General features: G+C 35.3%; 1 protein-coding gene across 1 annotated transcript in view; it reads left to right on the top strand.

Annotated features, from left to right (window-relative positions):
• UBE2K (ubiquitin conjugating enzyme E2 K) overlaps positions 1–27,779 on the top strand; it is a 69,799-nt gene that overhangs the window by 29,879 nt on the left and 12,141 nt on the right. Inside the window, exons 2-4 of the mRNA XM_028088057.2 lie at positions 13,762–13,855; positions 18,085–18,143; positions 26,947–27,029. Coding sequence (XP_027943858.1) covers positions 13,762–13,855; positions 18,085–18,143; positions 26,947–27,029 — 236 coding nt within the window. The remainder of the gene's footprint in view (positions 1–13,761; positions 13,856–18,084; positions 18,144–26,946; positions 27,030–27,779) is intronic.

The following is a 27,779-nucleotide window of genomic DNA, read 5'->3' as shown; positions in this document are numbered from 1 at the left end:
TAATATATGCATTCAACATGTATCTCCCTCAAAGCACTATTTTTATCATCTCCTGCAAATTTTGATGTTGTCTTTTTGTTTTCATTTAGTTCAAAATATTTTAAGATTTCCATTAAGATGTATTCTTCGACCTATGTGTTATTTAGAAGTGTGTTGTTTAATATCCCAAGTGTTTTGAGGTTTTCTAGCTATCTTCCTGTCATTGATTTCTAGTTTATTTTTATTTATTTTTAAGAGATTTTATTTTTAAGTAATCTCTACACCCAGTGTGGGGCTTGAACTCACAAAGCTGAGATCAAAAGTTGCATGCTCTACCGACTGAGCCAGCCAGGTGCCCCTGATTTCCAGTGTAATTCCATTGTGGTTTGAAAGTATATGTTGTATGATTCCTGTTCTTTTGAATTTGTGTTTTATGGGCCAAAGTATGGTCTAGTCATTGTTCTCTTTGAGCTTGAGAAGAGTGTATATTCTCCTGTTGGATGAAGTAGTCTATAGATGTACATTAGATTCAGTTTGGTGTTTGCTGATCAGTCAGTCCATCTACGTGTGCTGGATTTGTCAAATAGAGATATAGTGGTAGAGGGATGTTGAAGTCTGACTATAGTAGTGGATTCATCTGTTTCTCATAGTTTTATTGTTACTGCCTCATGTATTTTGAAGCTCCATGTTTTTTTGTTCTTAAGGTTTGTTTATTTTTGAGGGGGGAGAGGGAGAGAGAGAATCTTTTTTTTTTTTTAAGATTTTATTTGAGAGAGAGCGCGCGCACATGTGAGATGGGGAGCAGCAGAGGGAGAGGGCGAAGCAGACTCCCTGCTGAGTGGGGAACACGACATGGGGCTCCCATCCCAGGACCCTGAGATTATGACCCGAGCCAAAGGCAGCCGCTTAACTGACTGAGCCACCCAGGTGGCCAGGGTGAGAGAGAGAATCTTAAGCAGACTCCCCTTGAGTATGGGGTCTGATGTGGGGTTGATCTCACAACCCTGAGATCTCACAAAGCCGAATTCAAGAGTTGGATGCTTAACGGACTGAGCCACCCAGGCACCCCTGAAACTCCATTGTTAAGCTCATACATACTTTCAGGATTTTTTAGAAAAGATTTATATTTATTTATTTGAGAAGAGAGAGTGGGGGGAGGGGCAGAGGGAGAGAGAATCCTCAAAACGTGGAGCTGTACCCTAGGACCCTGAGATCATGACCTGAGCCAAAATCAAGAGTCAGATGCTTAGCTTACTGAGTCACCCAAGCACCCCGCTTTTGGCTGTTCCTTTTTTTTTTTTTTAAGATTTTATTTATTTATTTGTCAGAGCAGAAGCAGGGGGAGCGGCGGTCAGAGGAGAAGCTGGCTCCCAGCTGAACAAGGAACCCAATGTGGGACTCTATCCCAGGACCCTGAGATCATGACCTGAGCTGAAGGTAGCCACTTAACCGACTGAGCCACCCAGGCGCCCCCCCCCCCCCCGCTTTTGGCTCTTCTTGAATAATGCTGTCATGAAATGGGTGTGCAGATTATTCAAGACCCTGCTTTTTGAGCATGTACATGAAATTAGAATTGCTTGATCACCTGGTAATTCCATTTTCAATTTTTTGATGAACAACATACTGTTTTCCATTGTGGTTGCACTGCTTTACATTCCCACCAACAATGCACAAGGTCCCATTTTCTCCATATCCATGCCAACACTTGTTATTTTCAGGTTTTTTTTTTTTTTGATAGTAGGCATCCTGATAGATCCATGTATCTCATTGTAGTTTTGATTTGCATTTCCCTAATTATAGTTATGTAATGATGTTGAACATCTTTTTATGTGCTTGTTGGCCATTTGTATATCTTGTGGAGAAATGTCTATTTAAGTACTTTACCCCCCCCTTTTTTTTGAGTAAAGTGTTAGAAGTTTATTAAGTGAAGATACAGAAAAAGCTTTCAAGAGTAAGAGGGGTCCCAACAGGGTTGCTCAAGTACTTTACCCATATTCTAATTGGGTTTGGTTTTTGTTGATTTTTTAAGATTTTATTTATCAGAGAGCACGCACAAGCAGGGGGAGCGGCAGGCAGAGGCAGAGGGAGAAACAAGCTCCCTGTTGAGCAGGGAGCCCGATATGATACGGGACTTGACCGTGAGCCAAAGGCAGATGCTTAACAGACTGAGCCACTCAGGCATCCCTGTTTTTTTTGTTGTTGATTTTAAGAGTTCTTTTATATATCCTGGGTATTAATCACTTGTCATTTATATATGACTTGTAAATAATTTCTTCCATTCCATAGGTGCCTTTTTACTGTTGATTGTGTTCTTTGATGCACAGGAATTTTTCACTTTGATGTAGTTCCAGTTTATTTTTATTTTTGTTGGTGTCATATCCAGGAAATCATTGCCAAATCCATTTGTCATGAAGCTTTTATGTTTTCTTAGTTTTATAGTTTTTTCCATCTCCTTTACTGTTAATGTGTCTTTGTCTTTATATTTAAAGTGAGTTTCTTTTAGATAACATAGTTGGACCTTTTTCTTTATCCACTCCAATAGTATGTCTTGTTATATTTAGACTCTTGACATTTAAAATTATTGTTGATATATTTGGATTAATGTCTGCCTTTTTTTTACTGTATTTTTTTTTAAGTTTTTTTTTAAGATTTTATTTATTTGAGAGAGAGAGCACAAGCAGGAGGAGAGGGAGAGGGAGAAGCAGACTCCCCACTGAGTTGGGAGCCGAACATGAGGCTTGATCCCAGGACCTGGAGGTCATGACCCAAACCAAAGGCAAATGCTTAATCATCTGAGCCACCCAGGCACCCCTTTTTTTTTACTGTATTTTGTTCGTTACCCTTGTTCTTTCTCTTTTTTGTCTTACACTCTTTTTCTGACTTAACTTGTTTCATTGAACATTTCATATGATTCCATTTTTTCCTCCTTTTAGCATATTATTTGTGCTTTTTCTTTTTTTTTTTTTAGCAGTTGCCTTTGAATTTGCCATATATACTTCACAAGTACTCTGTAATAACACTATACTACTTCACAGGTAGTGGGAGTACTTTGTAACAAAATTCACATTTTCTCGCTCCTGTCTATTGTAACGTTTGTCATTCATTTCTTACCCATAAGATATAATCAGGGGATACTTTGTTGTTACTGTTTTGAACATACTCTTATCTGTTAGATCAATTAAGAATAAAAAAAAAATCAGGGGCGCCTGGGTGACTCAGTCCATTAAGCATCCCACTCTTGATTTTGGCTCAGGTCATGATCTCAGGGTTGTGGGATTGAGCCCTGCATCAGGCTCCGTGGTGGGCGTGGAGCCTGCTTGGGACTCTTTCTCCCTCTGCCGTTTCTCCCACTCTTTCCCCCCACTCTCCTTCCCCCCGCAAAAAGAGTAAGAAAGATCAAAGATTTTATTTTACCTTTATTTTTTTTCTAATGCTCTTTCTTTATGTATATCATTTTCCTACTTCCTGAAGAATTTCTTTTAACATTTCTTAAAAGATAGGTCTGCTGACAACAGATGTTTTATTTTTGAGAAGTCTTTAGTTTAATCTTTCCTATCTGAAGGATAATTTTGCTGGATATAGAATTTTAGGTTGGTAGGGCTTTTTGCTTTCAACACTTTGTTTTTATTAATACTATTTTTATAAAGTAGTCTCCACATCCAACATGGGGCTTGAACCCACAACCCTGAGATCGAATCACATGCTCCACCGACTGAGCCACCCACTCGATCCTGCTTTCAACACTTTAAATATTACATTCCATTTTCTTGCTTTCATGATTTCTGAAGAGAAGTCCAATGTAATTTTTATCTTTCCTCTTCGATTGGCAAAGTTTATTTTTTCTTCTGATTTCTTTCAAGCTTTTCTCTTTGTGTTTGGTTTTCTTCAGTTTGAATATGATATTCCTAGCTATGGATTTTTGGGGATTGATTCTATTTTATATTCTCTGAATTTCTTGGATCTGTGATTGATTGTCATTAATTTAGGGAAATTCTTAGTCATGATTGGTTCAAATATTTCTTTGTTTCTTTTCTTTTTCTGGTATTCTCATTACTTGTATGTTATACCTTTTGGAGAGCCTATTCTGTCTTTTTCATTTGTTTTTCCTTTGCATTTTTGATTTTGGAGTTTCTATTGACATTTTTTCTAGCTCACAGATTCATTTTTTGTTTGCGTTCACTTACCAATGAGCCCACAAAGGCATTTTTCATTTGTTAGTTTTTTTTAATTATTTCTAGCATGTTCTTTTAATTCCTTCTTAGAGTTTCCATCTCTTTGCTAACATTACCCATTTGATTTAGACGTTGTCAACTTTTTCCATAATGGCACTTAGCATATTAATAATAGTTTTAAATTTTTAGTCTAATTCTAGCATTTCTGCCATGTGAGTCTTTTTCTGTGGTTTTGTTTTTTGGTATGTCTTATAATTTTTTTCTTGAAAGCGAAAGCCACACATGATCTGGGTAAAAGGAACCTGAGGTAAATAGGCCTTTGGTGTGAGACTTTATGTCTGTCTGTCCAGGGATACTGTTTGCTGTAGCTGTAGATACCAGAGTCTAAAATCTCCTCTGATGCTCTTGTTTTTGTCTTCCCTGTTGCCTCTGGGGCTCCTTAGAGACATCTTAAGTCAGGTCTGAGACATGCAGTTCTTTGAGTTGTAATCCCCTGTTATTACACAGGAGCCCTATTGATGTAGTGGTTGGGGGAGGAGAAGCAGTCTATAGTCCTGTAATTGGGTCTCAGTCTTTTTTTTTTTTTTAAGATTTTATTTATTTGTCAGAGAGAGTGTACACGCAGGGGGAGCGGCAGGTAGATGGAGAAGCAGGTTACCTGCTGAACAAGGAGCCCGTTTCAGGACTCAATCCCAGGACCCTGGGATCATGACCTGAGCCAAAGGCAGGTGCTTAATCGACTGAGCCACCCAGGTATCCCAGTCTTTTAGGGAGTCTACCCCCCGCAGGCTGTGACCTTCAGAAGTGCTTCTCAGTCATCTCCCCCAACCCCACTTCGATGAGACTGGAAGACTGGAAGGGTGGTATAGGGTATTTCTCTTCCCTCAGGTTGGTTAGATCTATTTTAAGACCCTAGTTGGTTAGGCTCTGATGAAAGTTTCTCTTGAGGGCAGGCCTTGTTAAGAAAAACAGAATTATCTCGGTTTATTTCAAAATGGCTTCTTTTCCCTTCTCTCTGCCAGGAGCATGAGGGCATTTTCCTCTGACCTTCACTGCGAAAACCTGATAGGGAACCTGGAGGTAAAAACTCAACAAAAATGGGAAGGCCCCTTCAGAGTTTTTCACTCTCAAATTCATCCCCACTGTGCTTCCAGCAGTTTGTCAATTACAGTTTACGTTTTCCTACCTAGGTAATGGTTCATGCTTGTGTGCTTTTGCCCTGATAAATTTGAGTCTTATTTTCTGCCCATCATGTCTCCGCAGTTTTGGGGGCAGCAGTTTGCCCTGTGGCTTCAATTCTCTGAGGGATTGTCAGTTCAGCTTTTTTCTTCTGTGGATGGGAGTGATGATTTATAAGTTTTTACATGTTGGATTGGAAACCAGAAGTATACTCATTTATTTTTGTTTGTAGTATTCTATTAAATTGCACCGTGGGGTGCCTGGGTGGCTCAGTCGGTTAAGCAACTGCCTTCGACTCAGGTCATGATCCTGGAGTCCCAGGATTGAGTCCCGCATCTGGCTCTTTGCTTGGCGGGGTGACTGCTTCTCCCTCTGCCCCCCCCCATCTCATGTGTGCTCGCTCTCTCTCTCTCTCCCCCAAATAAATAAAATCTTAAAAAATAAATAAATAAAAAATAAATTGCACTGTAATTCTTGTAGACATCCCTCAGTTAATGGATACTTAAATTAATGTTTTTCTTTTTTTCTTTTTTTTTTTTTAGGATTTTATTTATTTATTTAACAGAGAGATAGCACAAGTAGGCAGAGTGGCAGGGAGAGGGAGAAGCAGGCTCTCTGCTGAGCAGGGAGCCAGACGTGCGGCTCGATCCCAGGACCCCAGGACCCCAGGATCGTGACCTGAGCTGAAGGCAGCCGCTTAACCGACTGAGCCACCCATGCGCCCCTAGATTAATGTTTTTCATTATATTTAATTCATCAGTGATTTCCGTTAGGGTTATATATTTTTTCCTACCTGTAATGAAATTATTTGGTTAGGCAATTTCTAGGAGTGGTTATACTGGGTTAGAGTGTGACAAATTTTATGGTGTTAATACTTTTTGCTGTATTGCCTTTAAAAGGGCTTCTGAGCTTTATTGGTATCCTATCAACCTTACCAGTATTGGATATTAAGAATTTTACCAGTTTAGAAAATGTAAAATGTAATATAAGATTATTTTGCACGTGGATGTCCAGTTGGTCTAGTACTTTTGTTGAAAATAATTGTTTCTCCCCCCATCAAATTACTCCTTTATCAAAGATAAGTTGACTGTATACGTATGGGCCTATTTCTGCGCTCCCTATTCTGTTCCATTGGTGTGTGTGTGTTTTCTCTTACCAATACCATGCTGTTGATTTTAGTAGCTTTATGATAGCCCCATCAGAAGTGGAAAAAATGGAAAAGGGATGACTTTTAATAATAATTTTCAAACAGCACTGTAGTCTCCCATCTATCCCAGATCCATAGGTCTTAGTGTGTGTGTGTTTTTAAGATTTTATTTATGTATTTGAGAGAAAAAGAGCAAGTGAGCGGGGGCGGGGAGAGGCAAAGGGAGAGGGAAAGGCAGACTCCCCCGCTGAGTGGGGAGCCTGATACAGGGCTTGATCCCAGGACCCCAGGGTCAAAACCTGAGCCATAGGCAGATGCTTAACTGAGGGAGCCACCCAGGCTCTCCCATAGTTCTTAGTTTTACTACCTTAAGGGAATCATTATTGCCAGTTTCTTATGTATGGTTCTGGAAATTGTGTGTGTGTGTGTGTGTGTGTGTGTGTGTGTGTGTGTGCATACATTCAGGGCTTAAAATGTGAAGAAAATAACTATTTTGCTTATTTTTTTTTTATGCAGTCTTAAGGGTGATACATGTAAAGTCTAAAGTTTCTTTGAGTAAGTGTAAAATAAAAAGTTCTAGGGGCACCTGGGTGGCTCAGTTGGTTAAGCATCCACCTCAGGTCATGATTTCAGCGTTGTGAGATTGAGCCCCACATTGGCTTGTGCTGGGTGTGGAGCCTGCTTAAGATTCTCTCCCTCTGTCCCCCCTTTAAAAAAATCTAAATGACAAAATATTGTGTCATAGTGTAAGTAAAGGTTTTTGTTTTTTTTTTTCTTACTGGCATACAACAGGGCATCCTGTAATTGATGGTATCTTAGTGAAATTAAATGTGTATGGCTTGGCTCATGAGTCATTTTTGAAACTTGGCTTCACTAATTATTAGCTGTGTGACCTCTTTGTAGCTCAATTTCTTTATTGGTAGATACATAAGATTGTTAACAGGTCCAATGAGTTATTACATATAAATCAGAATACTACTTATAAGGTGTTATATAAGTATTAGCTGTTATTTTTATTCTGCCAGCAATGTTAGCTACTTTCTCCTTAAAACATTTTTCTTCCTTTGGTGCCAGTGATAATAGACTATCTTGGTTTTTCCTGTCTTGCTCATCATATCTTCAGCTCAGATCACTCCTGAATTTTAGACCATGAACCATGTTCTTGGCCCTTTGGATTTTCATATATAGCTCTTCTCAACATGTCCAAATCTGAGTTTTTATTTTTTACTTCCCCAAACTCTGACCTCTCACTTTGTTTCCTTATCTTAGTTTTTTATTGCACTATTGTCCACTCAGTAGAAAAGCAAACTATAAGAGTGATCCTTGTTCCCTTTTTAAGAGATCATACACTTTTAGTTTATAATAATTTGTTCCTAGAAATTTTACTTCATCTCTCTCTCTTTTTTTAAGATTTTTATTTATTTTAGAGGTAGACAGCACATGCTTGGGAGGGAATGCAAGTAGGGGGAGGAGCAGAGGGAGAGAGATACACAGAATCCAAGCTGAGCAGGGAGCCTGATGTGGGGCTTGATCTCATGACCCTGAGATCATGACCTGAGCTGAAATCAGGAGGCGGGTGCTCAACTGACTGAGCCACTCAGGCGCTTCTACCTCTTATCTCTCTTAATTCATTTACTTCTTTTCATCAAAGTGGACTTCCTTTCTTTCTCCCCCCCTCCCCCAGAATGGACTAATTACTGTCACGGGTTCCTAACCTTTCTCTCTTGTATCTGCTTCAATCTACCTCCAGGCATTTTTTCCTCCCTATACAGCTGTTTGTTATTTAAAAGACTCAAATTTGATTGTCAAGTCACAGCTTTAAATGTTTCTCATTGTTCTTCATGAGTCTGCATAATCTGGCTCCTGCCTACTTTCCCTGCTTCATTTCAGCTCCTTTATTTTGTGTGTATATTGGTGGCTTTTCAATTCTTGAACATGGCAGGACCATTTTTGCTTCTATTTTGCACAGGGCAGACTTGAAATGCCATCATTGACATCATTTGTAAATCTTTTAAAGGTAGTTTCCTCAGAAAAGCTCCTACTTATCCTCCATATTCTTTGTTAAATATTACTCTCATATATTCTCTTTGTTAAATATTACTCTCATGATATTCTGTAGTTCATTTAAAAGTTGTATAATTTATTGTTTAATACCTTAGAATGAAAGCTCTATATATGTGGATAGGGTGGGTTAGAGAACATTTCTGGTTGATCGTTTTACCACTCAATACCTATTTGCCTTGTAAATAGTAAGTACTCAGTAAATATTCATTGGATTAATGTGTTCAGAACTTTAATTATTCTGCATTATACATTGTGTGAAGTATGATAACAGAAATCCAGAAAGTAAAATTTTAATGATAGACTGTTGCTGTAATTGGAAAAGCTGTTATTTCCTGGTTCTCTATAGCTGCACTTGTCCAGTGTTGTAGCCACTGTCCACGTGACCTTTTTTCAAGTTTTTAAAAACTGTTTTTTGACTTCTTAGAGTGTACAAATCAGTGGTTATTACTATATCACAAAGTTTAACAGTGCAACTGTTAAAACTAACATTTCATCTCCTTAAAAATAATCCTTGTACCCATTAGCAGCAGATCCTTCCCATCTCCCTTCCCTCTCCTCTCTCAACAACCAATAATTTACTTTTTAAAAAATTATTTATTTATTTATTTATTATTTGACAGAGAGAGAGGGAACAGAAGCAGGGCGAGTGGGAGAGGGAGAAGCAGGCTTCCCGCTGAGCAGGGAGCCCGATGCGGGGCTCGATCCCAGGATCCTGGGATCATGACCTGAGCCAAAGGCAGATGCTTAACGACTGAGCCACCCAGGCACCCCTCAATAATTTACTTTCTGTATCTGTGGATTTGACTATCACATGTGGCTTTTGAACACTTGAAATGTGGGCAGTCCAAATTGAAATGTGCATGTGATTTGTAAATTAAACATTGGATTTTGAAGACACTTTTTTTTTTTAAATGAAAATATCTCATTTTTATTTTGATTACATGTTAAAATGATAATTTTATATATAGGAGATAAATTTAAAGTTAATTCTCTACCTTCACTCTTTTTAATGTGATTACTAGAAAATTTTAAAGTGCATTTGTGGCTTACATTTTTTAAAAGATTTTATTTATTTATTTTTGCGGGATAGAGTGAGAGAGAGCATGAGTGGGACGAGGGGAGGGGCAGAGGGCGAAGCTGACTCTCCGCTGAGCCAGGATCCTGGGATCACGACCCCAGCCGAAGGCAGACACTTAACCCACTGAGCCACCCAGGAGTCCTGTGGCTTACATTGTTATATATCTGTTGGACAGCACTGATCTAGGACTTGTATTTAGTAAGGGTCATAAATGTTCCCATGGCTTCAGTTCCTTTCTGGTCTCTTAGTTTCTATGTCAGCCTGCTTTGGGTATGTGACATGCCCCAAGCTTCAGAATTGTTTTTACTTAATAACTGCTTGGAAAGTGAAAATTTTTCTTACTTGGGCAGCCTTAGAATAGTAGGGGAAAATAAGTCATTCATATTAAGTTAGGGGAAAATAATGGCAACTCTTAAACCTTTTAAGCCTCGTTTCCAGCAAATTAGGTGGAAGTGAATTTCACATTTATTTGCACGATACTGATAAATAGTGCCCCTAAACTTTGGTAGTTGTGATTTGACTAGGAAACAAACTAATAGTTTCTTTATAGCCTATGAGAATGATCTATAACTTTAGGGGTAATTTAGAGTTATATTTGTCTATCTGAAATTTAGATTGAAATTTTGTTTTAGAATAAATTTTCGGGATAAATACAAGCGACAGTAATGTGACAAGTGGTTCTCAAAATGCAATATTTGCTTTAGGTGGAAGTTTTCTGCTCCTACATCATTGTCAAAAGTCAACATGTTACAATGTTAAATGACTACTATACATTCATCATTTACTTTGTGGCAGACATTGTTTTATATATTGTATTAATTCATTAAATTATAATTCCCAGTTGACAGAGGTTGAAACTGAGGTTCAGAGTGATTAATTAACTTGCTTGAGGTCACATGTTAGTTTAAACAAGTTAAATACAATGTACTTAGAGCTTTTATGATAAAATCTTTCAGTTTTTAGTTTTTCTCACTAGAATGTAAGCTCCAAGTGGGCAGGGACTTAGTTTTGTTCATTAACACTTGAGATTTCTTGCTGGCATATAGTAGACTCCAGGAATTATTTGGACAAATTTTGTGATGATGATATCAATTCACCAAGAGACTTGGCCTTGGAAATCTATTAGAATTGCTTTAAATTCTGCACTATTGCTTATTAGCAGTAATGCTAATTTTACCACATCCAGATAAGATTTAACATTATGTGCTATTTTGCATACTTTGTTATGTTTTAATAGTTCATTTTAAAAATGTTTACTAGGAACTGTAGCTTCTATTCATCTCTTTTCCTTTTATGTGTTAGAAATGCATTGGAGCCACAAAGGAATATCAGAAAAGCCAGGACTACAAAGGTCCCACTGTGTGTTTAGTTGAGTTGGGAGAAGAAAATATAGAAAAGCAAATTTGCAGACGTCCTCACAAAAAATGCAGTACAGTGGTAACACCATTCTGCAGGGTTTCATCCAAAAGCCTTAGTGTTTCTGGTCATTAAAATGAATAAACATTGTTTTGTTATTTATTTTTAGAAATAACATTTCCATTCTTAGACTAGAAACAGAGCTGTGAAATAAATTTTATAAAGTAGGGCTTTGAAAGCAAAGGTTTTTGTAATTAATATTACTAGGGGAAGGGTAGCTATGCTACTTCTTTCTAGAAGATTCTCATTTAAATTTGAGATATGTATTCTCATTTTAGAGTAATAAAATTGAGAGATGTTAAGTGACTTACCTAAATTAATGCCACAAGTAAGTGGCAGAGCTTGGATTCAACTCATATCTGTCTGTCTGACTTCAAAGGTCATACTTTTTTAAATACTGTCATCTTTTGCCATTTTCCATATCTTCCTTATAGTTCTTGAGTGGGATTTTAAGTTAGTTTTTTGGGCACTGGGATCAGAATTTTGGATTGTGGAGTAACTGGATGTTAAACTGTGGAGATAATAAAGGATAATTGTTGCGTGATGGAAAAATTAAGCTGTGAAAAATTTGTCTTTAACTTTCCATTTTCTTTTTATCTTTGGTTATCTGCAGATAAAGACCCTACTCTATCTAGACCATATAGGATGCTTCTTTATAATGGATTCATCATGGTGATTGTATTTTTTTTAGCTAATTTAGTACATTTTTCATACACTAGTAATGTGCTTTCTGTAGAGAAAAAGATCTATTTTCCTCTATAATTTGGGGGTAATGAGGACAGAAATAAGGACAGAGGAATACTAATAAAATGGTTTATTTAACATTTTACTAACTTGAGAATTGGGGGCAATCTGGAAGGCAGCTTCTCCAATTTCTGTTACCTCCTTTTTTTCCTCCCCAAAACTTTAATCATGTCCTTTAGTATCCTGACATTTTAGGGTTATATATTTCCTTTTGGAAAGGGGATATTGTGGGAAGCTATAAAGAACTTTGAAGGCATTGATGATTTGCAAGATCTGATTACTCTTGTTTTACTTAGAACTCTCAGAGGAGAATTGGAAGTCTTACAGTTCTACTTGCAGTTTCTTAAATTGGTCAGTGAAAGTGTGGTGCCTCTGATTTTCATTTTAACATTCATTCCTGTGTGTACTGGACAAAGTACTATATTGTTGGTAAAATTGTATATTTCATCCTCCACCGCAAATCACTAAGGATGATAATGATTTTTTAGGGCACAGGAAGAAGTTTCCCATGTATATTTGTAATTAATTTTAATTTTGGGGTAAAATTAACTTCAGAAAAATATGAAATATATTAATCCCAAAGGTAAATTTATAGAAAAAAGTTATGAAATAAACCTACTAATTAGAAGGTTTTTTAAATGCATAAAGTTTTTTAATCTTATGTTATTGTTATAAAAGATAAGATTAATTAGAAGTCATATGAAATCTTTAAAATTTGGGTTTTAAGTTGTATATTTTTTCAGTACTTATTCTGTATTACTACAAACTGCTTAGTACAGAAAAAGGGTAACAATAGGTATCTACTTGTTGGAGGTTGGGGGAGGAAGCCATGGACCTTAAAACAGTAATTCTTACATTGTTCATCCTAAACATGCTTAAAAAGGTAGGTTTGAAAGCAAAAAATTTACTATTGATCTCTTGCAAGGCTTTTTTTGTAGGAGTGGATATGTTGTGTTACTTAGGTAGAAATATGAAATTCTAGCCAAAAAAATGAAAACATAACTTGTATATTAAGGATTTATGTTTTTAACAATTGAGAAAAAGAGAAAGTTTACCGTATTAGGAACTTAGACCAGTAAGGTATTACTGAAGATTACAAAATATAAGTGGAGAGCTTGTTTGCAGACAGGTACTTTTGAACATTAATGTGAATCCCCCTGGAGGGTTTTCTGAATCATTTAAGGTCACCGTTAACTCAGAATGGTTTGAGAAATTGAAATGATACTATAGATATGAAAGGACTTTGAGAAATGTAATGTGCAAAATAAATAGATGTAGATAAATTTAAAATAACAGTCTGTTTTGAAAAGTAGGTAGCTGCCACTGAAGTAAACTAAGCAGTTTAGCTTTGGTTAAACTAAGCAACCTAAAAAGAAATTGAAGGCATTAGATGATTCTAGTGAGGCATTTTAGGCTTCAAGAATTTTCATGGAAAGGAGAATTAGATGCTTAGAGTTTTCACCATCTGAGTGGATGGAATAGTATTTCAGTTAACCTAAACATCTAGAGTTGTTGGGGTTAGTTTAAGTGAGAGTTTATACCCTACATGGCTTTTAATGACCCTGAGTTTTCTGTTTATATGGATAGAACCCATGTAACCTGGGGGTATAGTATAGCAGTGTTCATCTACAGATGAATAATAGACTTATCACTTTGGACCTAACATATATGAAGTTGGCAAATATAAAATAGGTGTCTGCTATTTTTCTCTAAACATTCCAGTAATGTTAACAAGCCATTGTACTGTTGCTCAAAGTGGTTTTATTTCATTAAAAAGAAGTGAAAATTTGTTAGTTTTTTTGGTTTTAAATATTCTTAAAACTGGCTAATTAAATCCCAGAAAAGGACAGGCTATTATTTTTAGTAGAGCAGATAATCAAGTTTATTAAAGAGGGGGTTTCAAATTTTTTTATAGATAATACTTTAAAATAGGCTTTTTTCTTGCTGATATAACTAACATTTATTTTCTGTTTATTTTTAAGACAAGCAAAAATCAAATTAAAGTAGATCTTGTAGATGAGAATTTTACAGAATTAAGAGGAGAAATAGCAGGACCTCCAGACACACCATATGAAGGCAAGTACTTTTTTCTGTATCAAAATATTGTGCGTATTAGAACTTATCTGAAACATTAAATCAGAATAATCTTAAGCATCTATAAGTTACATGGAAGTTAACTTCATTTGGCTTAGGATATTACAACATTTAAATAATAAATTTAGATATTTATATAGACTGATTTTTCTTACTGAATTTTAGCTGATTTTTTTCTTTCCCCAACATAGATTTAGTAGAGCCGTTACAATTTGTATAGGTTAGAATTTAACAGTAGAAAACATCTAGCATGTTAAGCCTTTAAGATATGGACTATAGATGCTCAGTTACCCTTCATATGGTATTTATAACAAACCTTGCCTTAAATTTCTGACAAAATATTTATTTTTTTTTAAAAAAGCTCCTCTCCCCTGTTTGTCATTAAGTATTGCATTCATTCATGAGTCTTCACACAGGCTGTATAGCAAATATTTAATTTTCTTTATTCAGGAAAGCTTTGAGTATCATTTCAAGACAGAAAAGAAAAGAGGCAACTTTGCTGAACTTTGTTTTCACAAACTAAGTCTGTAGCCAACTTTAGACTATGGAATTGGGTGGTAAGAAAAAGAAAGAAGCTTTTTATAGCTTTTTATTTCCTCATCAGGCAAATCTTCAGTAATGAATATTATTGTAAATTTGGGTTATGTAGCATAACCAAGGTTCTTGCATATAATAGGCATTCAAATGCATGCTTGGTAGAAATCATAACCGAATTTGTAGTAGTAGTAGTAGCATTTATTGAGTTCTTACTTTTAGAACTTTACATGTATTTTCTCATTTAATCCTTACAACAAATCTTATGAGGTAAGTAGTTATCACTGTTTCATAGAATGAGGAAACTTAAGCTCAGAGAAATTAAGTACCTGGTTTAAGGTCACACATCTAAGTGGCCCAGCTGGGATTTGAATCCTAATAGCCTTTGACTTCAAAGCCAACGTTTCTAATTAATTACTTTCTGCTTTTAAATAAATGAGGATCGACTGAATATTGGAAGTGGTGGTTATGTCTACTTTGAATGAGGTGGTTTTATAATTCCTTAATGAACAGTTAACCCAAAGTCATCAGAAAAATCCAATATTCTAGAATATCTTTGTTTTCGTTTAAATTTTTAAAGACCCTAGAATGTCTTTAGCATATCCTACCAAATTTTAAATGATAAAATTTTATTTCCTGTTTTATAGTTAATATGAGCCATTTCTTGACATTATTTTATTTTGTATTGTTTATTGAGTGCCTCCTATATGCCAGGCCTTGTCTGGATGCTTTCATGGATGCTGTTCATTTAGTCCTTTTGACAGTCATTAGATGGAAAAAAGATCTTTAGTTACCTTATAAAAATCAAGTTCTTGTCTTAATAGTAGATATTGTATGGAATGATACACTAGCTGCTTCTTAAAGGCAGGCATTATAAATACTCTTGAATCTTTTTTAGGTTGCTCGGATATATTTTTAAAAGACAGTATGGCAGTAGCATTATCATTCTAGAACTCTTCCAGCAGACTGATATTTATAAACAAGACACCTCCTGAACTAAGTTAGATAGGCAGAATGTTCATTACCTTCTTAGCAACCCTTAATAAAAGTAGGTGAATTTTTAAAAATTGGATAGTACTCATTGGTAGGATAATTAAGTTATAAATATACCATATTTATTAATTGGAAACAAGTTTGGTCATATTTAAGTGTTTCTGCTGCTGCCACTAAATGAGATATTAATGTTTCATAATACTAGTTTTTGGTTGTTCTGATAAGACTAGTTTTAATATGCTTTTTGGGTATAAATTGTCCTTTTTATCTTAAAACTGTTGAAGAGAAGTTGTTCATTTTATTTAGGAAAAGCACTATTCAAGGGCATAAACTAAGATACTTTTTGGAAACAAGAATATGAGAAGTATTTTGATAATATTTATTGCAGGGCTCTTGCTAGTTTTTGAGAGTTTTTGTTTTTAAATCTCAGTAACTAAGGCAGGTGTTTCCATGTAGAATGTTAAACTGTTTATAATCATTAATGAGGAAACTACGTTGTGTTAAAAGTAATCAGATTGAAAAGTAGAATGCCCATGGAAAAATTAACCATATTGCATGTGTTACTTAACTCCATTTTCTTCTTTTAGTGTAATAGTGCAAAGGAACAGTTTAGTTCTTGAGCCTTTCTTCCTAAGAGTTGTTTTGAATTTATGGAATAATTGTTGATATTTTTAAAAATCTCATCCCTTCCCCATCTTCTTTTTAGATGAAGTTAATGAAGATTATAAATTTTTAACATTAAAAAGCTATTCTTTAAGAAGAAATTATTTGTGGTGAAAACTTATATGAATAATGTAGTTATCATAAAGCTTAGTTGTGTTGCTCTGATGTGTATGTGTATATATATATATATGCATGTGTGTATATATATATACACACATCAAATAATGCTATGGTTAATGTTATGGTGGTTATATATTGCAAGTTGTCAGATAATAAGGCAAGAAAGCATATTAATAGCATGTGGAGTAAAAATAGGGTTGGGGGGGACTCTAGGGGCCAGCATTATTTATATAGTATTTCTGGGCTCTCACACTGCTCCTAAGAAATTGTTTTGGACATCCAAGAAGGAAGAGCTTTATATGAACAATTATAGAAACAGTAATCTAGACTTTATCAGAAAAAGTAAGATTCTTAGGAAGGAGAAAGAACCTACATATTACTCAGGCCAAATTTATTATACTTATTTGAAGCTGGCATTTATCACTCTAAACAAAAACAGGTCTGTCTGTAAACAGGATTTTCTCACTATCCTCTTACCTATCTTGTTTCTTTTGTTTTGACTACTTTCTTTTTTGTTGATTTCACTGGTGCCGAATGCTCTGTGATTCAGGCATCTAGTTCAACTCCTCCATCAGTCACTATAGGATGCCATTAAAAAGAATTAGCAAGAAAAGAAGAAATGGAACCAGAAAGGGCTTGAAGAAAGTGGTACCAAGTGAATTGCTCTTTTGTTTTTCTCCCCACATTCATCTGTTCCTGACAACGGAGGGAGGTGGATTTGAGAGAATCCAGGATATACTGAGAATTGAATTATGAAATTTTGAAGTTAATAATGCTAGTGCATAGTTTTTACTTTATTTTGCTTTTATTATGAAAAGTTTTAGGTATATACAGAAGACAAATGGTACAATGAATCTTTGGTGTACTTACCATCCAGCTTTAATAAACTGTCAGCTTAGGGCCAGTCTTTGATCTAATCCATCCCTTCATTATTTTGAAGCGAATGCTAGACAGTTTCATATGTATTTCAGTAGTACAGTTTTATTTGTTACGTTTTGGAATAGTGTGTATTCTGTGTTAAATGGATCATAATATCTTAGGATTGGAAGGTTCCTTGAAGTTAGGATTCAAATTCACCCTCTCATCCAGTGGAAGACTTCCCCCTTCAGAGTTTCCTGAATGGCAGTTACTTTCCCCTTGAATTACTCAGTTATGGGAAGCTAGATAAACTTTTTAAAAATATGTATTTGCCTGCTAGTTGCTCAAGATGACTTCAAAACAAGAATGTTGTGTTCTGTTTACATAGTACTGGTTAGAACAACCTCTTGTAAAGTGTTTCCTTTTGTATACCTATTGAGAGGAAGTGGATAGTTTTTTGTCTTTATGCCTACCTGTTGAATTTTATTTTTAAAAATTTTAACAAGAGGTGTTGGCCTTTCATTAGGGCACGAGTTAAAAGTTTGGGGCATTTTTGCATTTGAGAGAACCAGCTAGAAGTAGATTTTTTCAGTTTATGACATAACCATATGTCCTTTTTCTTTGTACCATCTATGCCCTTATACCTCCTTGCCTTCTTTTGCCTTTTTTTTTTTTTCCATATTTTCTGTTATTTAGCAACTCTTCTCAGTGTGGACTAGAGGAAACAAAAGGGGACGGGATCTGTATTACTTAACTGTCCCAATGAAGCATTAGATTGTCTTTGGATTTAATGTATTCGTCTATCTCTAGCTCAGCTATTCACTGATAAACTAATATAGTTGTATAAAATGGCTATTTTATATGTTTTAAATAACCTTTCAATTAACTAGTGTTTTATTTCCTTTTTGGGTTTCAACTTTAAAATGAATTTGTTGTAATTGAATATAAAATAGTACATGTTTTGAAAAGTTATGTCACTATATTTGGCTTCAAATATTTGAGGTGAGCAGCATTCTTAACTTTCTGTTTTCCCCATTTTTTAGGAGGAAGATATCAGCTAGAGATAAAAATACCAGAAACATATCCATTTAATCCCCCTAAGGTATTGTAAGCCTATTTTTTGTGCATGAACTTCTAAATTTTTTCCCCATTTAATTTATATTTTAGTGCTTAGTAAGGTTGTTGAGTTGTCTGCATAAATTTAGTATGGAGAAGATTTCAGGTAATGGCAAATGGTTTGCTTCTGGAATTAGAATGAAAAGCAAGCTTACTCAGAGGCAGCTAGTAATGGCTTTAGACAGGAATAGGATTTTCATTTGCCAATGGCTTAAATTCTGGGTCTGGAAAAATTTGCAGTGTTCCCAAATTTAGAGAACCCAACAGATTCTTACTTGCCTCAAAGAAGTTTTGTTTTGTTTTGTTTTGTTTTGTTTTAGGGAAGAGTCTATTCTGAATATCATTCAATAGTTAATTTGAGTGCCAATGTAGCAATAAATAAGACTTATACTACCCTTGCTTTCTAGCTCACATTCTAGCAGAAAAAAAAAATTATGAACAAATAATTGCAACTGATGAATATTAAAAGAGGAAATGGAATGCCCTAGGTCGTGTATAACAAAGGGAACTAACTTAAACTTATTTTTTCACTGAATAGCTTCATTTGTCTTTACTTTTGCTATTACCGCTTTAGTTTAGGCATTCAGCTTTATTACTTTCCTGTTTTGCCTATTATTTAATCCATGTTTGCCCCTCTTATTCATTCTTTGCAATTCTGTTCTGTAAATCTTCCTAAAGTGCAGTTTTGATGTTTCTTTTCTTTCTTTGTTAATAAAGTCTAAACTCCTTAGCTGAGCATTTAAAACCTCCTACAGCCTAACCCCAATTGTCTTTTCCATCCTGATTTTCTACCACCTTTACCCTCAACATGGGTCTCATTTTCCAACCTAGATTATTTGCTGTTTATAGATGGTGATTATTATTTTGTACTTTTCTGTCATTTTCACAGATCATTATCTGTATCATTTAAAATTCTAGGGTTTTTTTTTGAGGTCTAGGTAAAGTATATCACCTTTTACATTAAGCTGTATCTATCAAATTGTTCCTCTACTCTTTCAATAGCATTTTATATAATTTATACACAGTTGACCCTCTGAACAATGTGGGAGTTAGGTACACTGACTCCTTGTGCAGTCGAAAATCCACATATCTCTTGACTCCCCAAAAACTTAATAGCCTTGTCAGCCAGCCTACCGAAACCTTACCAATAACAAAGTCGATTTACACATATTTCATATTTGTATTAAATACTGTATTCTTTCAATAAAGCTGGAGAAAAAATATTAAAATCATAAAAAGAAAATATACTTAAAGTACTATACTGTATTTATCAGAAAAAATCCACATATAAATTGACCAGTGCAGTTCAAACCCATGTCATTTAAGGGTCAGCTATAGTTCCAACACAAATACAGTACCAATTAATGTATTATTTGGGGTATGTATCTTTCACTAGCTTTTATGCCCCTGAGGTGAAGGACCTTGTCTTAATACATCTTTGTCTTTTCTGTGGCTCCTTGAGTCCTTGAGCATATGATAGCAGTCACTCGGAAAATGTTCTGGAATTCATTCAGCCTGTTGGTTGTTCCCATTTAAGAACAGACATAGTAATGGAAGTTCCAGGGTGCATTGGGATCACCTACTGGTTTGGGGTGTCTCTTATTCTGTATCTTATGTACATCTATTTTCTGATATGCCCACTTGATTCTTTTAAATTGTTATAAATTACACATAACATAAAATTTACCATTTTAACCATTTCTAAGTGTGCAATTCAGTGATATTAAATAGTCATGTTGTGCAATCATCACCTTTATCCATCTCCAGAACTACTTCTTCTTACCTGTTAAACAGTAACTCCCCATTACCTCATGCCCCCAGCTCCCGTAACCATTGTTCTTCTTTCTTTGTATGAATTTGATTAAGGTACCTCAATTAAGTGGAATCACACCATGTTTGTCCTTTTGTATCTGATTTATTTCACTTAGCATAATGTCTTCAAGGTTCATTCATATTTCAGCATATATCTGAATTTTATTCCTTTTTAAGGTTAAATAGTGTTCCCTTGTTCATATATGCCACATTATCCATTCAACCTTCAAGGGACATTTTGGCTGTTTCTACCTTTTAAGCTGGTTGATTCCTTTTTTCCTTAATTTTTTTTCTCTATTATATAGAGTAATTTGGGGGCGCCTGGGTGGCTCAGTCGGTTAAGCATCCAGTTCTTGATTTTGGCTCAGGTCATGATTTCAGGGTTGTGAGATCAAGCCTTGCGTTGGGCTCCGCACTGGGCATGGAGCCTGCTTGAGATTCTCTCTTCCTCTGCCACTCCCCCTCATGCTGTCTCTCTTTTCTAAAATAAATAAACATTTCTTTAGAAAGGTAGTTTGTGCTTTTTGTAGATATTTGAGAAAGTTACATAGTGAATTATAAAAAAAAAAAATTTTTTCAATATGACCATTTAGAGATGACCTCTATTATTAAGCCGTCATCTTAGATCTGTGATTTAATTTTCATCCTCATCCTGGTTACCCTCCACTGGATTCAGTCTAGGTTTTAATGGTATCACTGGAATGAATACATGCTTGAGGATACTTTAATTGTTGAGTACTATGAATTTAACAAAAGAAGATTTTAAATGTTTAAAGGTTAAGGATGCCCTCTTAGCCTAGAAAAAATTTTTAATGGAAATAAGGAGAAGGAAAGACCTCAAAAGAGACTGCTTTCAGCCACTACATTTTTTTACTATTAAATAATGGCAGTAGCAGCTGTCACTTGGTTTGTGCTAAGAATTTTATATGCCTTTCCTGAAACAATCTTAACCGTTCTAATAAATGAAGGACCTGAGGCTTAGAGGTTAAATGGAACCCGAATCCCATAAGGCTCAGTGTGCTCTACTTTTTTGAACCTGATATGAGGAAGGAATGAGGGCATAATCTCTAAAACAGTGAATATGACTCCACCAAGAATAAGAGCAGTCCACCAAAGTTCAAATCCACCTCAGCCATTTAACTGGCTTTATAATTTTTTTTTTCCTAGTAGTCTCTGCCCAATGTGGGGCTCAAATTTACTATCCCAAAATCAAGAGCTACATGCTCTAACTGAGCCAGCCAGTTTTATAATTTTAGGCTTTATGATTTTAGGCAAGCTGTGTGCCCTAGTTGCCTCATTTATAAAATCCTCACGTAGGATTATAAAGATTAAAGGCATTAATCCATGTACAAATTATTGTAATAATTCTCAGAAACATATTTTCACATTTTTTTAAAGTTTTTTTTTTTTTTTTTTTTTTTGAGAGAGAGAGACAGAGAGAGACTGAGAGAGCACAAGCAGGGGGAGGGGCAGAAGGAGAAGCAGATTCCCCGAGGAGCAGGGAGCTGGATTTGGTGCTCGATCCCAGGACCCCCAGGATCATGACCCAAGCTGAAGGCAGATGCCTAACTGGCAGGCGCCCCTTTTTCACATATTTAATATCTCTGAAATTAAGATATACCTTTCGTTGATGACATGTCATAATTTAATTGGCAGAGTTTTTTTCTTTCTCAGGGTACATAAAGTAATGGTGTATTATATAATTCATGGTACCTGAGATAGAGTAATACTTACATAACTGTGCCTACACAGAATAAGCACTATGTAAATATTATACTGGTTAATGCTACCACTCTAAAAATCCCTTCTTGAAGTAGCCTGATGGCTTCCTTCTGTGACATCATTTGAAAGTACAGCATTGACACTTAATATTTCCTGTATAAATTGAAATTCTCATTCATTGCTGGTGAGAATTAAGATGTTGGAGCTGCTTTGGAACATAGTTTGGTCAAAATGGTAAACATAGAGTTAACCTTATGACCTATCAATTCTACTTCTAGGTACCTACCCAGTAGAAATGAAAACATGTCCACACAACAACTTGTACACAAATGTTCATACCAGCACTATTCATAATGGCCAAAAAGTAGAAATGACATAAATGCCCATTTACTGAATGGATAAATAAAATGTGGCACATTCATACCATGGAATATTTTTTGGTTATAAAAACAAATGAAGTACTGATAATATGGTATAAGATAGGTGAACTTTGAAAACATCATGCTACATGAAAGAAGCCAGACACAAAAGGCCACACATTGTATGATTTCATTTATATGAAACATTGGAAGAAGCAAATCCATAGAGACAAAAAATAGGTCAGTGGTTGCTTAAGACGGGTGTGTGAAGGAATGGGGAGTGACTGCTGATGGTTACATGGTTGCTCTGTGTATGTACTGAAAACCATCGTGGAGTTGTATACTTTAAATGGGTGAATTATAATCTCAGTGAAATTGTTTAATTATTTCCCTCTATAGTCTTATATAGCTCCAAAGTGATTGCATAGCCCGGGCTCTGTTTCGGGCATTAATATATCATTTTATTTAATCATTGAAATCAGTGTTTTATTAGTCCCTCTCTCACTCTCCTTTTCTTAGCACAGTGGGAAAAATAGACTCATAACAGGAGAACAGATCTCCTATTGTTCTTCAGGCCACTACTATCCTAATTCCAGACATTCCATATTGAGATAGCTTCAAGATTTAGAAAAGTCTTCCTTTAATCATTCTAATGTGTCTCCCTCTGGCTTCAACCAGTTAATCTTAGTTGTAATTTAGTATTCTTTTAAATATGGTACTCATCCCATTTATGGCATTAAGCTTTTGCAGTAAATGTGAATGAACATTATAAATGTGTTCTAGATATGTACTACATTGAATTTATACTGATTGGTAAATATAATGGAAAAAATGGAGAGTATTTGTAAATTTCTTGCTGGATTTTGTTTACATATGTTTAATATATAGGCTCAGATTTAATTTTAAGCCTCATGAGATAACGTGTAGCTGGTTATATTTTCTCTCTGTTGTGCAGCTAAAATTGCACGAGGTTGAAACTTACATGTTTGATAACCAGTGGTCACAGAGTATTTCCTATTTATTATTCTGCAATAATTTATTAACCTGAAGAACAGATTTGCTTCTAAATAGAGAAGATATATCTTGTAGGAGTTTAATTCAGTGCATACAGTGTTATTTCTGAAGTGAATTATAATATACTATTAATGAAAAAATTCATTAAATTAGGAAAACTCTAGCTCAATGATTTGTCCAGTTATGTATTAGAGATTAGGTTGTGAATTTTCCTGTTTTTCCTTGACATTATAAATGTAGTTTTATATGTGAAATTGACTATAAGTACCATTATTAATAACTTTTAATGGGTCTGCCCATCTGCACATACATATTTAAAATAGCATTTTTTTGGTACAATGATTTAGTTAAAGCTGGTTTAATAACATAACGTCCTTGAGTTCCAAGTTTGAAACTGGAAATTCAGTGGAAATGTGAGCTTACATTTACCATGAAGTAGTTACTGAAATGTTTGAACTGAAGAGTGAATGAATAGAATACTGTCCTCCAGGAGGAGATAAGATTAGTGATGAAAAAAAAATAGATTAGTGATGATGGTGTGCCAATGTAGATAATAAGAATAGTCTCCTACATTTTGGTCTGGTAGCACTGTGTACATGGTGTTAAGATTAATATTTCTGTATAAAATGTTTAATATTCTTTAAATTTTTAATATTTTAATAAATTTATATTTTATAAATATTTTTTATATTTATATTTTTTATATTTCTATATAATTTTTTTGAGTGTTCCTCAAAGGTAATGAGTATTCTGAATTTACCCAGATAGTGCTGGTATTAGTTTCATTGGTGAAAATAAGGAGGCTTGAATTGTGATTAGTTAAGTCTTTTAATAGTATAAACCATTTCATACCTGTTTTGTAATCAGTGTCAAATGACTAACATAGGTCATAATAAGTGTCCTTGTATTGTTTTTTACTCTTACGCTTCATCCCTTCCAAGTTGTTTTGATTCTACATTTTTGTTGATAAACAACAGAGGTGTTAGCACTATGAGAAAAAGTGACAAATACAGTAGATATTAATTGGGTATAGAATAATGGGACACAATTCTGGACCACATGTGGATACCACTAGTGATATTAAGGCTCAAGAAGGAAAAAGACATGAAAAATCTAAGAAATGAGGTACTTGATAGATAATAACAAAAGGAATAGGAGATAAAGAATGATAGACCACAGAAAAAACTACTAAATAAATACTTACATCCATACTAGTGGGTGATGGAATGTCCTCTTGAAAATTTTTTTACTACATCATTTGCAAATTCAAAGGTATCTATTCCTAAAAATACAGATTAGTACAAAGTAACAAATAGTTCTTTGATCCTGCATATATGCATATTTGTTTTCATATAGAGTCTATAGAGATCATGTATTGAAGACTTCTCTTTGAAAAGAAAGACACCTTAGATCACTTGCCTAATCATAAACCTTCTGATGACTTAAGTAGTAATTTAAAATTCTTGGGGCACCTGGCTGGCTAAGTCAGTGGAGAATGTGACTCTTGATCTCCGGGTTGTGAGTTTGAGCCCCATATTGTGTGTAGAGATAACTTAAAAATAAAATCTTTTTTAAAAAATGAAATAAAATTCTTTTTCCAGTGTTGAAAAGATTGAACCAATTTTTGTTAAGATTTTATTGATTTATTTGACAGAGAGACACGGCGAGAGAGGGAACACAAGCAGGGGGAGTGGGAGAGGGAGAAGCAGACTCCCCGCGGAGCAGGGAGTCCGATGCGGGGCTCGATCCCAGGACCCTGGGATTATGACCTGAGCCGAAGGCAGACGCCTAACAACTGAGCCACCCAGGCACCCCCCAATTTTTGTTTTAAAGTCACAAAATGCTGTAATGTCCTTGAGTTACTGAAATTATGGCATACGGTTATTTTGTATTTTTTTATATTTTAAATTCAATGGTAGAAGTTAAGATATGAATATCGTGGTTATATCTATTAGGAAGAAATGTTTGTTGAACATAAGCCCTGTATGCCTGTCTTCTTTGACCTGCTCTATATTTGAGAGGGATGCTGATTAGCTCTAATAACAGGTTTGTCATAATGTTAATTGCATATTCATTCAGTCTGAGACACTTTGGGTACTTGGGAGGCTCTGGTAAGCAGGAGAGATAACTGAGCCTTTTAGGGAAGGCCAGACATGAAAGAGATTATAGAAGTGTGATCAATATGATGACATAGGAAAATATAGGGTGCTGTGAGAACAGATCAGGAAGAAGTGATGTGGAAATTGAAAGGATTAAGTAGGAATTAGCCAGGAGAAGAGGGCATCAACATGTGTTATTGCGACAGGAAACAGGTATTAAAGGCCCAAAGGGGGAAAAAATTTCTTTTAAGATGACTTGAGAGATAGGCTAGGGGGTCAGTTTAAGGGAATGAGAAGTCATTAAAGGGCCTTAAGTAGGGTGGTGAATCAGTTGTTTTAAAGGGTACTCTTGGTTTCAATGTGGAGAATGGATTGAAAGAAACCAAACTGAAGGTATTAAAGTCAGTAGACTGTTTAGTAACCCAAGTGTAGGATGATGAGACATCTTATTTAACAATTTGGTGATTCTGTGGATTGAGAGAAGTAGATACCTTTGCAGGCAAGAATTAAAAAGGATCAAGGCATGGAAAGATTCCATCAGTTTGGTGTTTTGAAGTCATTGGTAACTTGAAGTTCTTTTTTAGCATATAAGTTAGTGAGTAATTAGGTGAGGAAGTAATAACAGGTAGTATAGACAAATCCAGTCACAAGGAGAGAAGTGGAAGCTATCTGCTTAGCTTCTTTCCATAAATGGATTAGATTTAGAGCACATATTGACGAGTTAATTTTTGTAGAGTACTTAAAACATTGCTTTGCTTGGGGCACCTGGGTGGCTCAGGTGGTTAAGCATCTGACTCTTGATATCAGCTCAGGTCTTAATCTCAGGGTCGTGAGTTCAGGCCCCACTTGGGCTCCACTCTGGGCATGGTGGAGCCTACTTAAAAAAAAAAAACAAAAAAAAACAATTCTTGACTTATAATAATTAATCTATTAAGTGTAAAGGAGTTTTGACTCATGACTATTACATGTGTCAGATATAATAATAATAATAGGTCCCTCTCCAAATAATAATAATACTTGGTCCTTCAGAAGCTCAAAGTAAGAGCTGATGAACTGGATTTCATTTCTTGGTGGTCTGTTAGATCATTTTCATTTTGTTGGTTTCTTATCCATGCTAAGACAAATAATGAGGTGATTAGAGACTCAGAATCTGAAATGAGATTGTGTAAGTTTGCATACGGTTCTCTTGCTAACTAGTTATTTGATTTGGGATAAATTTTTTAAACTCTAAGCCTCTGTGTCTCCTTAGTGCCAGTGTCTTTCAAATATTTGTTGAATTATTTTTTTAAAATCTGAGAGAACAGTTTCTACAGAAAATTTAGGAGCCGTCTTACCGCCACTTACTACTAAAATGCTTCCATGTACTGATTTTGCTTACTTTGTCCTTCAGTGCTATGCTACATCCTACTTGACACTAAATAAATTGCCATTTACTGTCTATATTAATTTTATGTTACTTTACCTAACTAGATTTTAGTCTGTGTTATAGTTCTCATAGCATGGACTATTATGCTAGGTAAATTGTAAACACCTGGTAATTGTTGGGTTTCTTTAGGGGCGGAGCATTTATTAAAAGTTTTAAAAAGAATGTATGTCACTGACAACATTCAGCTTGCTGAATGCTTTGTCTTCTACACCCTTCCCTTCAGCTAGGCAAAATGATAGTAATGTAAGTATGGACTTTATTTTTTTAATCTGAGGATTTCATTTTCTTGTCATTATATTTGAACTACATGTGTTTTATTTCTGTTATTTAAAAACTCAAGTGTGCTTTATATTCTAGGTCCGGTTTATCACTAAAATATGGCATCCTAATATTAGTTCCGTCACAGGGGCTATTTGTTTGGATATCCTGAAAGATCAATGGTAAGAGATTTTGAATTCACTTTCTTCTCTGTCAATTCCAAGGCTATATTTAGAGTGTTATGCATGTAATTGCCTCAAAACATAAGCATATATTATACTTTCTCTTATTTGGGCTGTAATTTTAAAATCTTATGAAGTCTCTTAAGTGCATGATCAAAAATGTGTTGGGGTGTCTGGGTGTTGCAGTTGGTTAAGCATCTGACTCTTGGTTTCAGCTCAGGTCATGAGCTCAATTGAGCCCCACGTTGGCTCTGCGCTAAGTGTGGGGTCTGCTTGAGATTCTCTCTCCCTCTCCCTTTATCCCTCCTACACCTCTGTAAAATAAATAAGTCTTTATTAAAAAGTGTGTTAGAATTGAGATCACAATCATTATTTAAATAGTGACTTATGGGGCACCTGGGTGGCTCAGTCGGTTGAGCGTCCGCCTTCGGCTCAGGTCAAGATCTCAGGGTCCTGGGATCGAGCCCCACATCGGGCTCTCCACTGAGCGGCAAGTCCACTTCTCTGCCTCTGTGATCGCTTTTGCTGTCTCTCAAAGAAATAAATATAATCTTAAAAAAAAATTAGTGACTTATTACATTTTGAAAAGTCTTGATTTAATTTATTTTGGTAAATTTGGTTCTTTGCTGTCTCTGGAAGATATTTGTGAAAGACTAAAAAAATTTAAGTATTGAAGTAATCAGCTCTGATGTGGTTGGGGTATAGGCAAGAAAAATGTTAAAAGTTGTGTTAAGTGAGCTTAGTTAAGGT

This window comes from Eumetopias jubatus, unplaced genomic scaffold, assembly GCF_037043125.1.
Source record: "Eumetopias jubatus isolate StellerSeaLion01/CBP00866 unplaced genomic scaffold, mEumJub1_p1.0 scaffold_2, whole genome shotgun sequence".
Lineage (NCBI taxonomy): Eukaryota > Metazoa > Chordata > Mammalia > Carnivora > Otariidae > Eumetopias > Eumetopias jubatus.
Note: the sequence above shows the minus strand (reverse complement) of the source record. Positions and strands in the feature narration are given on the sequence as shown.